The sequence below is a fragment of the Lepidothrix coronata genome, unplaced genomic scaffold (assembly GCF_001604755.1).
Source record: "Lepidothrix coronata isolate B3197 unplaced genomic scaffold, Lepidothrix_coronata-1.0 Scaffold233, whole genome shotgun sequence".
Classification (NCBI taxonomy): Eukaryota; Metazoa; Chordata; class Aves; order Passeriformes; family Pipridae; genus Lepidothrix; species Lepidothrix coronata.
This window is the reverse complement of record NW_016690413.1, coordinates 872,870-887,057: the sequence shown is the minus strand read 5'-3', so window position 1 is coordinate 887,057 and position 14,188 is coordinate 872,870. Positions and strand designations below refer to the sequence as shown.

Here is a 14,188-nt window from a genome sequence, read left to right as displayed (position 1 = left end):
CCGCGGCGGCTCCGAGGCCCCTTCCCGCTGCCGGCGCTGCGCCATCCTTGTCATTCCAGCAGCGCTTCCAGGAGCCCGCCGGAAGCTGCTGCGGGAGCGGCGGCTCCGGGTAATTAAAATGCAGCCCCTGCCTGAGCCCGGCTGTGTCACACAGCTGGGGGGGAAGCTCCTTCCCAGCTCCAGCCTCTGATCCCGGCTCCGCACCCAGGAGAGAGCATCCAAAGGGATCAGCAGCGCGCGGAGCTTCCCTGGGGCCCCGCTCTGAGATCTGCTTGTGTCTCTCTCAGCAGCCCTTCCACCGCCTCACACCCCTCCAGGGAAGAGATTCCATTCCTCTGGAAACCTGGAAAAGCCTGGGAGCAGCCTCTGCTCCGGCTGCTCTACCCCTCTCACTGCAGAGCTCTGAAAACACAAGTGCTTTCCCTAAAATATTAATGCTGGAAAGTGTTGCTGCCCGTTTCTTGCAAGCTCCTGGATCCCGGGCCCTGGGAGTGCCAGGGAATGGAGAGGGATAATGGAAGGATTTGCTCCATCCCTGGAAGTGTCCAAGACTTGGAGCAACCTGGTCTGGTGGAAGGTGTCCCTGCCCCTGGCAGGGGGTGGGACTGGATGAGCTTTAAGTTCCCTTCCAACTTGAACCATCCTGGGATTCATCCTATGATTCCCAAACACTAAGTTAACACACTGCTGGAGGTTTTCCTAAGGGAATGCTCAGCATATGGATGAGATGCAGGGAAGGAAGGAGGGGAGAGGGGCCCGGCCTCATTTCCTCTGTCAATGCATGGGAAAGCCGAGCTCCCCCAGCCCCGGGTGGTTGCACTGGAAGCTGTGCCGGAGGGAGCAGCACCCCGGGAATGCTGGAGCCCCACGGGGACGTTATTTTTGGCAGCTCTTACAACCAGGTTTTGCTCCAAACTAAGCCAGCCAAAGCAGCTTAGTGCAGCCCAGCAATCCCTGCTCCCACCTGCTCCGGCTCCAGTCCTGTTTCTCACCTCCTCGGAGCCCACGGACCAGGCTCCCGGCTCGTTCCGGAGTGCGGGCGAGGGGCAGGAGGGAGAGGGGGACTGTGGAGGTTGCAGGAAGCCACACACACTGGAAGAGCTCTCGGAAGCAGCCTTTAACCAGATCCTTAATGTTTGTGCCAGCTGATCTCCGCAGCCCCACGGGCAGGGACAATCTCTTGGGATGTTCCTCACTCATCTCCCTCTGGGCACGCGGGAAGAGATCCTCCTCCTGCAGGTAATCATGGAAACACCCCTGGGCCGGGCTGTTCCACCTGCCCGCGGAGCTCCGGCGTCCCTGCAGCGGGAGGGGCGGCTCATCCCGCCGAGCTTGGCTTCCCGAGGCTCCCGGCTCACCACGGGATGAGCACCAGCCCGGCCAGCAGGGCATAGCCCAGCACCAGGCACAGCACCTTGAGCAGCCGCTGGCTCTTGTCCTCCAGCTCCCTGGCCAGGATCTCGAAGAAGGTGACGAAGAGGAAGGTGCCGCCGGCCATGCCCTGCAGGAGCAGGGACACGACGTCGCTGGCGGCGCTCCGGGTGCTCTGGATGCCCATCCCGACGCCGATTCCCAGCGGGATCATGAGGCACACGGCCAGGGCCAGCTTGGCCGCGTCCCTGAGCGGCAGCGCGGCCCTGGCCATGCTGATGCCCAGCGCCACGGCCACCAGGGTCTCGTGGATGGCCACGCCCAGGAACAGGCTGATGACTTTGCCGCCGTCCTCCTGCAGCCCCAGGGCCAGCCCCTCGAAGATGGAGTGCGTGCACAGGGCGAAGACCAGCCCCAGCAGGCGCAGGGGGCCGGAGCGGGACAGCTCGGGCAGGCTCAGGTGAGGGGGGTGCCCCCCGTGCTCCCCGTACAGGGCCCGGCCCCGGGGCGAGGCGATGAAGGGACTCTCGTACTCCGAGTCGCTGCCGCCGTCCGAGCCCGCGTTGAAGGTCTCCAGGTCGATGAAGGAGGGCTTCTCCTTCTGGCAGCTCAGGACGAGCTGCTCCACGAAGACCGTGACGAAGAAGCCGACCATCACGATGGTCTCGGCCACCGGGTAGTCCGTGGTCACGTTCCCCTGCTTGAGGACTTCATCCAGCTGGGAGGAGGCAAAGGATGCACAGTGAATCCACCCCTCCGAAGGGAAATGTTCCCGCTGTGCTCACACGGCCCCACACGGGCACTGGACCCATCCATGGCACTCCCACACCCCTGGACACCCCCCCGTGAGACAGGGAATTCTTTTGCCTTCCCACGTTCCAAACACACAGAGTTGGGATCCTCACGCCCCAAAAAGTCCCCCAAATGCCCTGTGACCCCATGGAGACAGCCAGCAGTAGGGCAGGGAGGTGGGCACAGCTCACCCTCACGATATGAGGCACCAGGCACAGACGTTTGAGGGGGCTCCACATCCAGCTGGACACAGACCCCTCATCACCCCCATTCCCGCAGGGAGCGGGGCCTGGAGGGCTGGGCCCCTGCAGGCTCAGGTGTCCCCGGCACAGGCATGGCCAGCACTCACCTTGCCCCTCACAGCTGGCAGCAGGGCGTTGAAGCAGGTGGCCAGGAAGACCCCTCCTCCGAAGGAATTCCAGAGGGCCAGCACCTTCCTGGAGCGCTGGGCCTTCTCGTGGTCGGCCTCGATGACCCTCACGGGCAGCAGGGCCCCCGCCAGCACCAGCACACAGATGCCCAGCAGGCACAGCACCTTGGCCACCACGATCCTCATCCTGGCGAGGGCTCAGAGCGGGGACATGAGCACGGACACAGGGAAAGCTGCTCCCGGGATCAGCACCTGTGGCAGGGGGAGAAAACAGGGGGTTTTTGCCTTTACGAGCCACGGGAACCACCAGGGGAAAAGTGCAATTGCATTAAAAAGTGACTTGGAAGCGCTGCTAAATTAACAATTCACGTAAATGAGATGTTGGGGCCACCCCAAACCAGCCAAGTTTTTAGAGGTTTTATCTGGAACAGCCCCCCTGTGACAGGGAAGCGCCCAGTCCTGCTGTGGGATCCAGCTGAGCCCAACCAACCGATCAGCTCCCGGCTTTTAACCACGAGGAAAGAAATCCACACCTCTGGCTTCCACCCAGAAACCCCCCAACCTCAGGTTTTTCACCCAAACCAGCCCCCGCCAGACCCTGGAGCTCCTGAGTGCAGCTGCAGCCGGTGTCCCTGAGCGGGGCTGGAGGCAGCCCAGAGGGAAAGGAATCCCCAGGAATACCTGGTGGCTCTCCTGAGCTGCTCCTTTGGCAGCAGCACTGACACCCGGGCTGTGGCACCAGCCTGGAACGAAGGATTAGCTCAGGTACTGCTCGGATTAGTGGCTCAGAATGAAGCATCCAAGCGACGAAAAATATTCTGTAAAGCAGGCAGGGCCCTGTGGGAGGGAAAACAAATGGTTTCCTGATCCGTGAACCCCTAAACCCCAGGTTTTCTGCTGAAAACAGGACGCCTTCCCCACAGCCACACTTGTCCCAGCACTTCCAAGCCCTGAAACCCCTTGAGATCGCGCTGGAAAAGAGGGGGGTGGGCAGGGGGCTCCTCCCAGGCCACCGGCACAGGGTAAACCTGCTGGAGCACCCCAAAGGGGAGCAGAGGTGGAGGGAGGGGGGCTACAGGGATTGCTGGGAGAGGAGTGGGTGGTTTTAGAGGGGCATGTTCAACCGGGGAGACCCTCACAGGGGGTCGGGGTCCACCCTGAGCCCTTCAAGGCGAGGAGGGGGCCCAGAGCCCTCAGAAGGGGTTGGGGTCCACCCTGAGCCCCTCAAGGCCAGGAGGGGGCCCGGCCCGACCCCCTCACAAGGGGCTGGGGTCCACCCAAGCCCCCTCAAGGCGAGGAGAGGGCCCGGCCCCAGCCCCTCACACAGGCCCAGGATCCCCCTTGAACCCCCACACGGGTAGGGGGCCCTGTCCCCCGCCCCCCCGGCTCCCCCAGCCCCGCTGTGATCCCCCCGAGCCCCCTCCCGGCCCCTCCATCCCCTCCCGAAGCCCCGGCCCCCCCCCCTCACCCCCCGTTGCCCCGGTAACCGCCCCCCCCTCACTCACGGCCGGTCCCGCCGCTCCCCGGCCCGGCCGCCCCGCGCGAGCCCGCCCACGACGCCCTCCCATTGGCCGCCGCGGGAGAGCCGGCCGCTGATTGGCCGCGCGAGCCGTCCATCAACCCTCCTGGGCGCCACCTGGATCAAGCTCCGCTGGAAACGCGCCCCCGCGGCCGCGGGTTCTGGGACAGCGCCGGGCTCGCAGCGCTGTCCGGTGCTGAGCGGGATCGGCGGGAACCGGGAATGCCGGGAATGGGAAAAACTCCCCTGGGAGAGCGCCCTCCACTCCGCCATCCCCTGCTCTTACAGCTTCCAACTGCGTGTGGTTAAAGCGCACAAACTGCAGCCCCCTGCAAGAGCTGAAGTGAACCTTTTTAAATCCCCAAAAATTCCACTATTTTCGCTGTCGGCTCCATCAGGAGCTGGGGAACGTGGGAGTCTGGAAGGAAAAGTTAAAAAGCAGGCATCAAGGACCTGCCACAGCCCTGCAGGGCAGGAGCAATTCCCCGTGGAAAGCTGCACACGGAGCTCTGAGGTGTGAAAAGAAAACCAAGAGAGGCAGAGAAAGAGAACAAGTCACAAAAGAACAAGGAGGGCAAGGGAAGGAACAGCACTGAAATGAGCTGAAAACTGGGGGGGGGGAACCGCCTGTGGTTTCTTCTTTTTGGATAATTCTGGAACATTTTCTTCCCATGCTGTGCTGGAGTGTAAAACCCCTTTTGTCAGGCTGCAAAGAGCAGCAGGAGAGAGCTCAAAGGCGGGGGGGAGCAGACACAGAGAGAAAGATTTCCTATTTCTGTGGTGCAGAAACACACGGGAGGAGAATTCTGGCAGGGAAGAACAAAAAAAAACCTGGGCAGAGGGGATAAAATGTGCCCCAGGGCAGCCCCAGCCCCGAGGGAGCAGAGCCCTGACCCCACAGAAGCCTCTGGAAAGGGGCCCCTTGAGCCACCCGGGCACGAGGGATAACAACGCAAGTGTCCAAATGTTTTATTCCTCACAAGTGACACGAACCACAGTAACTTCATGGAGCATTTACAGGTCAGTTTTGCCATGATATTCATCTCCCACTGTCCCTGCTCACTCCCCCAGGGCTCCCGAGGGCCTTGCCCACCTCCCGCCTTCCCCGGCCCTGCCCCGGCCCCACCACTCCCAAAAATCTGCTTTCAAACCGAGTGTGAGTGGATAGAAAAGTCTCTGGCCTCAATGAGGGGCTTTTGGGGAGCTCTGGGCTTGCCCAAGGCGGCTCCAGAAGCTTCCCCCTCCCCAGCCCCTCACGGTTGAACCAGCAGCCACTTGATTCCTTGATCCAAACATTTTATTCCCTCTGCTCTACCCTGGCCCCCCTCTTTCCCTACGTGAGTACAGTCAGCCAGGTTGTTACTTACATGCAGAAAAGGTTTAAAAAAAAAAAAAAAACAACCAAGAAAAACTCCTTTTAAACACTAAAAACACCTTTAACCTCCCTCGCTGTCCAACCCGACCCGGATCGCTCCCACACAGCCAGAATTCCTAAAGCTTTGTCAGGACTTCCTGGGAGAATGACCCCCAAAAAGTGCACAAGGAGCAGGTGGGGATGTTCTGCCTGGCCAGTCCCAGCCCCCCCCACGTTTACCTGGGAGAGGGGAGCACCAAACTCCCGGGATAACGACGCTGGCGAAGTCGCCCCAGCCCCGACCGGGGAGTGCAGTCCTGCTAAGGAACCAAAATCCTGGAGGCCACGAGATCCCAGGATCTCCAGAGAGGTCACACGTTGTCTCATGAGTGGCAGGATTGGGTTAGGAGGGACTCCAACACTTCTTGGAAGTGGCCCGTGGGCAGGAAAACCAAGGAGCCCTGGAGCGACGGTGCTTCGGTCTTCAAAAAACGGGTTAAAAAAAATCCCCAAGGGAGCAAATCCCATGGAAGTGCATCCATGTGGTTCCCCCAGTTCTGTTAGAAAGCCTCGATGCTGGTCTGTGTTCAGCCTGCTGGCTCTTCCAGGAGGAAAAGGACTAATGGGAAGGGTGAGAGGGAGGAGCAGGGCCGAGGACTGGGGACAGAGAGTGAGTCTGCCTTGAACATGCAGGTCAGAGAAAGGGGTTTGGGGTTTGGTTTTTTTTCCATTATATTTTTCCCCCCCTCTTGGACACTTCCAACTCAAGAAATGGCAACACGCACATGGCTTCCAGTTTTTAAAGCAAACACCAAAGTTCCCCCGGGCTGTGCTGTGGAGAGAGGGACAGGAGAGAGGGGGAAGGAAGGAAAGGAAGTTTAGCCATTTTAATAAAGTTCAGTAAAAAAAAAAAACACAGCTCCTTTAGTAAAAAAAAACCCCTCCTTCAGTAAAAAAATCACAAACTTCTTTAGTGAAAAAACCCCACTCCTTTCACTAAAAAAACCTCCCTTAGCAAAAAAAAAAACCTTTAGAAAAAACTTCAATAGTAAAAAAAAAAATAATCAGTTTTTAAAACACTCCTTCAGTAAAAAAAACTTCTTTAGTAAAAAAACCCATGCCTTTAATAAAAAAAAAAACCCTCCTTTAGCAAAAAAACCTCCTTCATTAAAAAAATCTCCTTGAGCAAAAAAAAAAAAAAAAACACCTCTAGGAAAAAACCTCCCTTATTAAAAAAAAAAATCCTTTAGCAAAAAACCCCACTTCTTTCATAAAAAACAAAAGAAAACCCATTCATTTAGTAAAAAACCTTTATAAAAACTAAAAAGAAATAAAGTTGAACTATTTGTTTTTTTAACCACGGAGCCCAAACCGGTCTGTGAGTCCCCAGGGTGTGAGAAGGTGTCACTGACCCCTCTGGGCTCAGCCCTGCAGAGCCCCAGAGAGGCACCAAATGGCTCAATTAAAGCACAAAGCTTATTAAAATCTCACCTGGAGAGCTCATTCCTGCTGGTCCTCGTTGCTGGCACTTGGAGTTCGACTCCTGATCTGGCTCCGGAGCTGCTCTATTAGTTCAGGGTTCTGCTGCTGCATCTGCTGGGCAAACTGCTGACCCCTGAGGGACAGGGGACACGGGGGGGACACGGCTGGGACCAGAGCTCTGACCCCCCAGCACAGCCTGGGGCTGGGAACGCTCCACAGCCCGTTGTCACAACAGCTCCCGGCACCAGAACACCCGGACATGTTGGAGAACCCAACATTTAAACCTCCCCCGAGGGTTAAATCAAGGTTCTGGTTCTGCTCAGGACCCCAGAACCCCACTCAACCAGCAGTTCCCACCACCAAAGGAGCCACCACCTCACCCAACACGTCAAACCTCCCCCAGGTGTTCAGCCGAGGTTCTGGGCCCCCCCAAATCCCCGTTCCCAGCCCCTGGAGCTCCACTCACGCCTGGATGAGGCTGGCGAGGTCGTTGGTGGAGGGGCTGGTGCCCGTGGCTCCCATGGGGTTGTGGCCACCTGAAATCATCCCAGACATGCTGTGGGGAGAAGACAAACCAAACCAAAATTAATCAGTTTACGCTGGAGCACGAAGGAACGGGAGCACCTTCCCACCCCAGGGATTAGGGATTATCATCTGCAAGGGAATCTCCTGCAACAACTTTTCATTCATCAGCTGCAGAAGAGGAACATTGAGCTGCACAGTAAGTAGAAATACTCCTAATGGTGCCAGTCACTGCGTTCCCAGACTCCTCTTTCTGTGTGCAAGCCCTGTGTTGTGTTTATGGAATTAAAACTCTGCCTGTGTTATGTTTATGGAATTAAAAACACTGCCCTTCCTCACACCAGCTCTCTTCTTGCTCTGCATCAAAGACTCACTGACAGGGCAGCCTGAACAGCCCAGGACACTCAGCCCCTTCCCCTGGAGTCCTCAGGCTGCATCCAAGGGGAGAATTCCACAGGGTCTCACTTCAAGGATGGACAGGAATGGTCTGTGCCTCCTTAATTTATCACTCTGTGCATTATCTAAGCACCTCACAAACACTGTGAGCTGATCCTCAGAGCCAAAGATCCCCAGCTCCCCAAACCCAACTCCAGGGCCACAACCAATCCTCCATTTGCACTCCCCTGTGCAAGTATTTCACTGAAATCCCTCCTCAGCACAGCCCAAAGCCCCCAGACCACACCAGCTCAGGGCACCGGGTTGGTTTGAAGGCTCCCCCCACACTCCTGCCCCAAGTTCCCTCCTGCTCCCACCAGTCCAGACCTGCAGCAAACGCCAAACACACAGAGAGCCTCAAATGAGCAATTCCAAGAGGAAACAGAAGCAGGATCCAACTTACAGCTGTTGTACTTGTGGGTTGTTCATTAGATTCGATGCCTGTTTGGAGAGAGGAGAAAGAACAACCCCCAGTTCAGTCAGAGGCTGGTGAGGCTGTGCAGGTGTTGTGCCATTCAACCCCAAAGAGAAGGCAGAAGGGCTTTGAAACAGAGCAAAAGGACCAAAATAGCAAAGGGAGAAGCAGAGCACAGCAGCAGGACAGGCCCTAATGCAGAACAGGCCCTTCCACAGCCAGGGAGAAGCCTGGGAATAAATCACTGGCTTTTCATTGGAGCTTTAATGAAACACCAGCAGCTCCCCCAGAGCCACGCTGGAACCAGGGAGTGCAAACCCATCTGAGGAGGCACTGGAGCCACATCCTGAGGGAATTCACCCCCAGCAGCCCAGCTGGGACCTGTGCCTGGACTCACCATGCTCATGAAGCCGGGGTTGTTGAGCAGACCAGCCAAGTCGAATCCTCCTGGGCCTCCAGTCTGGAACAGAGAAACCAGGGGCTGGTGGTGACCCCCCCTCACTTCCACACCTCATTCCCAGAGCTTGGGAATCACGGGATCGCATCAGGGAATCCCAGAATGGTCTGGGCTGAAAGGACCTGAAGGATCATCCAGTCCCACCCCCTTGGACACATTCCACTTGCTCACCTCTCACCCCCTCTGCGACCCAGCTTCTAAATTAAACACTTCCTCCCCCAGCCCTGCACTGGAAATGTCTTTGGAAAGTTAAAATTCCTTCCAAAACGATCAACTAACACATTCCTGCCTGGAGCAGGTCAGCGGTGCAGCCAGCAGCTCCCTGGGTGGGAAACCTCCAGGTTTCTTTTCAAGAAAATCACCTTTGTAAGAAAAAAAGACCCCATAAATCACTTTTGGTACTGCTAACAGGTCACTGGAAAAATAAAGAAGCTGGATTTAGCACTGATTTAATTAAAAAAGGTGCTTAAGGCAAAAATGCTGGTTTTAAAACCCTCCTCAGTCTCATTTTCCAGCTGTTTCCAACAAGCCCAAGGTGACTTGTTTCCCCTCTCTGGGTTCCAGTGCAACGTTCCCAGCAGGATCACTGACCGTCTCTCCTCTGTCTGCCCCCAAAATTTCAAATTTTAACACCCCCCCTCCAGCTCACCAGGGCCCTGCAAACAGCACCTGTGGCTTTGACAGCGAGGAAACCTCCCTCTAAAACCTGAACTGGCGAATTAATTGCAGAACTCACCGGACTGGGAGTCTCCTTCATTTTCTGTTCAGCTATTTTAAGGTTTGACTTATAGGTGTCGTTGTCTGGATCCAGCTCCAGAGCCTTTTTGTAGTAAACAACAGCTTCTGTGTGTTTGTTTAGGCTGGACAGGGCCAGGCTGGGGAAGGAAAAGCAAACTGCAGTCAGATAAGCCCTCCCAGCCTGCCCGGGGCTGGAACACCAGGAATGTTCCCGTGGCACTGCAGGGCAGGGCACACAGGTGGCAGCCCCGAGGGACTGGAATTGCAGCCCAAACCCTGCTGTTACTCACCCCATCCTGCCATAGGCTTTGCTGTAGTTGGGGTCGATGCCTATGGCCCGTTCACAGTCTCTCACTGCCCCTGCATAATTCCCAAGTTTGCTGTAGGCAGCGGCTCTGGAGGGGAGGGAAAGGGGCAGGGAGCACTGAGCAGCTGGAATATCCCGAGGGAAGTTCCCCTGTTCCCCCTCTGTTGTGCAGGAGGGAGTGGGGTGTGAGCCTGGCACAGCCCCAGCCCCACCCAGGGGGGCCACCCCGACCCCAGCCCCACACTCTGCCCTGGAATTATCTCATGCAAACACACCCAGGCTCCTTCTTATCCCTCCTGATGACATTCCCAGAGGAGGCTCCGGGGAGGCACTCAGGGACCACCTGCCAACTCAGGGAAAACCTGGGTTTCCCTTATCCCTCAGTTTCTCAGACATAACAACTATTTCCATCCACTTCCCCACATTCCACACAGAGGGAAAACTGCTTTTAAAACCACCACATGCTCAGCAAAGCCTCAACCTCCCAACTCTGAGAGGGGCACCTGCCCAGAACCTCATGGCACCAACACTCTCAGAGCTCAGCTGAAAGCACCAGTTTTCAGCCCAAAACCACCCCCCATGTCATTAATGTGTCATTAATTATTCCTGGAGCCAGACGCCCCTGTGTGCCCACAACAAGCACGTAATCGAGTCAAACCCTGACTCAAAGCCTGCCTTATCCAACAAAATTATTTTCCCACCAACTTCCAAAGCGCTTCTCAGAACTTAAAAATACAAAACTCCACTTGCACACCCAGCTTTGCACACACCAACTTGTGTAATTCTCAGTAATGAGCCTTCAGCTTGCCTCATTTCACTCCTTCATTCCCAACACAGCCTCTCCATCCCACTCAGAGATAACTGCATGGAAGCAGACACTCTTTCTTGGCATCCCTTATCCCCTCAAATGCCTAATAAAGGTCATTTCCACACCCACATCCCAAGCAGAGATGCCAGGAGGCACAGGGAAGTGTGTTATCATGAGCTCAAACCACACAGCGAGCCAGGAACAGAACAAGAAACCCACAGGATCATTTTAAAAAAAATAAAAAGGGATTTTGACCCTTGAGGAGTCCTGGATTGAAGTGGTGAGGCCCTGGGGAAGCTGCTCCAGTACCTGTTGCAGAAGTACACAGCGTTGGCTGGGTTTAATTCGATGGCTTTTCCATAAAAAGACACAGCAGCCTCAAAGTTTTCTGCCTTCATTTGCTCATTTCCTAAAACCACGGTGGAAAAAGGCTCGTCAGCAAGGGAGAGACAGGGCCAGGCCAAAGCAAGAGGCCTGGATCCCTGTCCCACACACCAGGGGCTGCCTGGGATGCAAGGAAAGGATAACCCAGCACTTCCAGGCTCCTGTGCCAACCTCCCCACCCTGCTGGAGCACAGGGAAGCAGAAGGGCTGGTGCCATTCCTTTGTTTCCCCACCCCAAGCATTCCCAGGGCCCAGGGAACTGAGGCTCCCTCGCAGTCACCACCAGAGCCTCGTTCCCCTCCAGCTCCAGGGCTGTTACCTTCGGTCTTGAGCCTTTCAGCCTCAGCCACGTCGTCCTCAGAGGGGGTGACGGGCTCAGAGTTTGTCCTGCTGTGTTCCAGCTCCTTCCAGGGAAAGGGAGAAGCTCAGATAAGGATTCCCACCGAGCTGTCCCACACCTCCCCCTTCCCAGGCACATCCCAAACACTCCCCTCCCACACAGCAGCAGCCTCCTGGAATCCCAGCAGGACTCGGTGCCTGGGCTGCAGGGAGGGAAGCTCAGCATTTCAGGGCTCTCACTCACCTTCCCTGCAACAGCCTCGAATATTTCGGGAAGAGTCTGGGACACAGCCAGGCCTTGGTCCTCCATGGACACCCCAAAAGCTGTCTCCAGGCACTGGATGGCCACTGGACAGGGAGAGGCAGCTCATTAGCTTTCCCCACCCTCCACACTCACCCCTGTCCCTCAGCAGTGGGATTTCTCTAAAAAAAAAACCCCAAACCACAAGTTTCCCACAGATCTGGGCCCAACATCCATAAAATTTTGCCAGAACCTCGGAGCTGGGCAAAGCTCAGCTCAGGATATCAGGGCTCCTGGATCGAGTCAATCCCAGCTCCCACCCCCTCAGTGACTCCTCTGGGGGGGAAAAGTTACTCAGGCTGGGGCTGCACCAGCACTCCCAGGGCTGGGAATGTGCATTCCCACGGCTCTGGGCGGGCAAGGAGAGATCCACACATTCCATTTGCTCTGGGAAGTGCTGCGGCCACACAGAGGTACCAAACCCACCCAACCTGGCTGGGGAGCTGTTCCCAGTGAGAACAGGGCCCAGCTTTACAGGGCCCAGCCCTGCAGAGCTCTCGTGCCACCCTCTACAGCCCAAAGCACCAGGAGCTGCCCCCTCCTGGCACCCAACCCCCAGGAATGTGCCCCCTCCCCACAGAGGTGCCCCTGCTCCTCTCACTGGGACAGATGCACAAGCCAAAGACTAAACCTTAAGCTCCTTAAGGAGACCTTTTAAGATCTGTGTGCTCTCCTTCCCTCCCAATGGGCCTGGATAAATCCAGGGGAGCAGCATTTTGAGGGCAGAACAGGGAAAACCACTCTCCAAGCACAAAGCACTTCCCTACAGCCACAGAAATCCTCATTTCACACTTCCCCAAGAGCCTCCACCTCGCCCCAGACAAACCCTGTAAGTCTCCAGCCCGGGGTCAGGGAGGTTTTTGACCCCAGGTCCATCCCTGCCTCGAGCTAATCTGCTTTTGAAAGAGCTCAGAGAGCAGACAAGGAATCAGCACCCCTGGAGACCTCCCTGAGGGACAAATTAACCCCAAATCTCCAGCAGGGTTTGGTGTCAGGAACAGCCCAGCTCAGCCAGGGGCAGAAAACAGGAAAGACATCCACATTTCCCTGAGTTTTGGTCTGACAGCCCCAGGTACATCCACCCACCTTCCAAACTCTCCTGGGCATCCGGGGACATGCTCCCGTTCTGCAGCTGGTTGTGGAGGAACTGGATGATGGAGAAGGCCAGACGCCTCTGGTCTGCCATGGTGGGAGCTCTGGGGGGCTGGGCTGCACTCCTGGGGACTCCCAAAAACACCTGGAGAGGGAAAAGTCACGGCTGGATAGAGCAGGAGCCAGAGCTTTGCTGCTGCTCCCCCTCAGGGTGAATTCTGGGGGATAAGGGAGTTGCTCAGGGCTGCCCAAAGATTCCAAAAAACTCCATTAAACTCTGCTGCAACCAAGACCCTCCCCTTTAGGAACTTTCCAAGCCTGGATTCACCCACAATCCTGCCCCCAAAAGACTCCTGCCCAGGGAAACACAGCAAAGGTGCTGCAGGGATCTGAGGTACCAAAACACCAGGACACACAAACCCAGACTTCACCACGAAAAATTCCCACTTTTCTGCTCCCAGAGCACAGGTTGGTTCTGAAACCAAAGCCAAGGGCTGCGTCCCTGGGAGCAGAGCTGGGGGTCAGGGCTGGCAGGGAAAGGGAGGGAGGACCCAAAGCAGAAAGACCCCCCCCCCGAAAAAGCACATCCCGAAACCGGGAATTCCCAGGAATCCCAAGGCAGGTGCTGAAGGACACGGGATGCAGCTCCTGCTGCCGAGCTCGGCCCCCCCGAGCCATAACTGGGTTTGTGGCACAGCCAGGGGCGTTTAACTCAGAAATTAAACTGGTTTAATGAGAGTCCGGCACAGCTAAGCCGGGCCCAGCCCACCGGGAGGCACCGGAGCAGCACCGGGCCCGGGGGGGGCCGGCACCGAGAGCCCCCAGACCCCGCCGGGCCCCGGTACCCCCGGCACACCCTGGTACCCCCGGTACATCCCGGTAATCCCAGTCCCGCTGCCCTCGGCCCCGGTGCCCCCACCAGGACCGGAGAGGGCGGTTCCCGGCGGGGGTCCCCGCGCAGTCCCCCCGGTCCCGGTGCCCTCGGGCACCGCGAGCGGTTCCCCGCGGGGAGCACAGCCCGGCGCCGCCAGCACGGGGGGCGGAGGGGTCTCGGCGGGGGGGAACAGCCCGGTCCCGGCACCTCCCGCCGCCCCGCTCCCGGTTCCCCCGGTACCCCCCGGTCTCGCTCCCGCTGCCGCCGGCGGGCCCAGCGCGGGCGGTTCCCGGCGGGGCGCAGTGCCCGGTGGCAGCAGAGCCGTGTCCCGGTGTGTCCCGGTGTGTCCCGGTGTGTCCCGGCCCGGCCCCGGTTCCCCCCGGTCCCGCTCACCGGACGCCCCGACACTCGCCTGGGCCGGGCGCGCTCACGCACTGCGCACGCGCCGGGCCCGCCGCGCGCACGCGCCGCGATAACCCCGCCCACGCCCTTATACGGCCGGAAGAGGGCGGGACGCAGAGTGGAAGCCCCGCCCCACCTTGGCGGCACCATAGAGACGGGGCATTGCCATGGCGACGGGGCGGGGGCGTTGCCATGGGAACGGGCGGGCGGGACCCCGGGGATGCTC

General features: G+C 57.8%; 2 protein-coding genes across 5 annotated transcripts; both read right to left on the bottom strand.

Annotated features, from left to right (window-relative positions):
• Window positions 1-1,102: 1,102 nt before the first annotated feature.
• On the bottom strand, window positions 1,103-4,083 carry SLC39A3 (solute carrier family 39 member 3). Of its 2 annotated transcripts, none has more exons than XM_017834506.1 (4): window positions 4,039-4,083; window positions 3,215-3,370; window positions 2,513-2,785; window positions 1,103-2,089 (listed from the first exon to the last, which is right to left on the bottom strand). In XM_017834506.1, the coding sequence occupies exons 3-4, from the start codon at window positions 2,717-2,719 to the stop codon at window positions 1,355-1,357; spliced, it is 942 nt and encodes a 313-aa protein (XP_017689995.1). In that variant the 5' UTR covers window positions 2,720-2,785; window positions 3,215-3,370; window positions 4,039-4,083; the 3' UTR covers window positions 1,103-1,354. The 2 variants fall into 2 exon arrangements, with proteins under 2 accessions (XP_017689995.1, XP_017689996.1); XM_017834507.1 differs by lacking the exon at window positions 4,039-4,083 and adding an exon at window positions 4,002-4,027.
• A 1,248-nt stretch (window positions 4,084-5,331) lies between these two features.
• On the bottom strand, window positions 5,332-14,008 carry SGTA (small glutamine rich tetratricopeptide repeat containing alpha). 3 transcript variants are annotated; one of them, XM_017834413.1, is made up of 12 exons: window positions 13,954-14,008; window positions 12,681-12,831; window positions 11,538-11,641; window positions 11,274-11,358; window positions 10,880-10,979; window positions 9,746-9,850; window positions 9,454-9,592; window positions 8,658-8,720; window positions 8,249-8,286; window positions 7,355-7,444; window positions 6,898-7,021; window positions 5,332-6,238 (listed from the first exon to the last, which is right to left on the bottom strand). In XM_017834413.1, exons 2-11 carry the CDS (start codon window positions 12,778-12,780, stop codon window positions 6,907-6,909), a joined length of 939 nt encoding a protein of 312 aa, XP_017689902.1. In that variant the 5' UTR covers window positions 12,781-12,831; window positions 13,954-14,008; the 3' UTR covers window positions 5,332-6,238; window positions 6,898-6,906. The 3 variants fall into 3 exon arrangements, with proteins under 3 accessions (XP_017689902.1, XP_017689904.1, XP_017689903.1); XM_017834415.1 differs by having other exon boundaries at window positions 5,332-6,233; XM_017834414.1 differs by having other exon boundaries at window positions 13,973-14,007.
• Between the last annotated feature and the right edge of the window lie 180 nt (window positions 14,009-14,188).

Coding starts and splice junctions, on each gene's coding strand:
- SLC39A3 (XM_017834506.1), bottom strand. CDS start 2,719: ATGAGGATCGTGGTGGCCAAGGTGCTGTGCCTGCTGGGCATCTGTGTG. Junction 2,090..2,512: donor TGCCAGCTGTGAGGGGCAAG/GTGAGTGCTGGC, acceptor GCCTCCTCCCAG/CTGGATGAAGTCCTCAAGCA.
- SGTA (XM_017834413.1), bottom strand. CDS start 12,780: ATGGCAGACCAGAGGCGTCTGGCCTTCTCCATCATCCAGTTCCTCCAC. Junction 11,642..12,680: donor TGCCCAGGAGAGTTTGGAAG/GTGGGTGGATGT, acceptor CTCCCTGTCCAG/TGGCCATCCAGTGCCTGGAG. Junction 8,287..8,657: donor ACCCCGGCTTCATGAGCATG/GTGAGTCCAGGC, acceptor CTCTCCAAACAG/GCATCGAATCTAATGAACAA.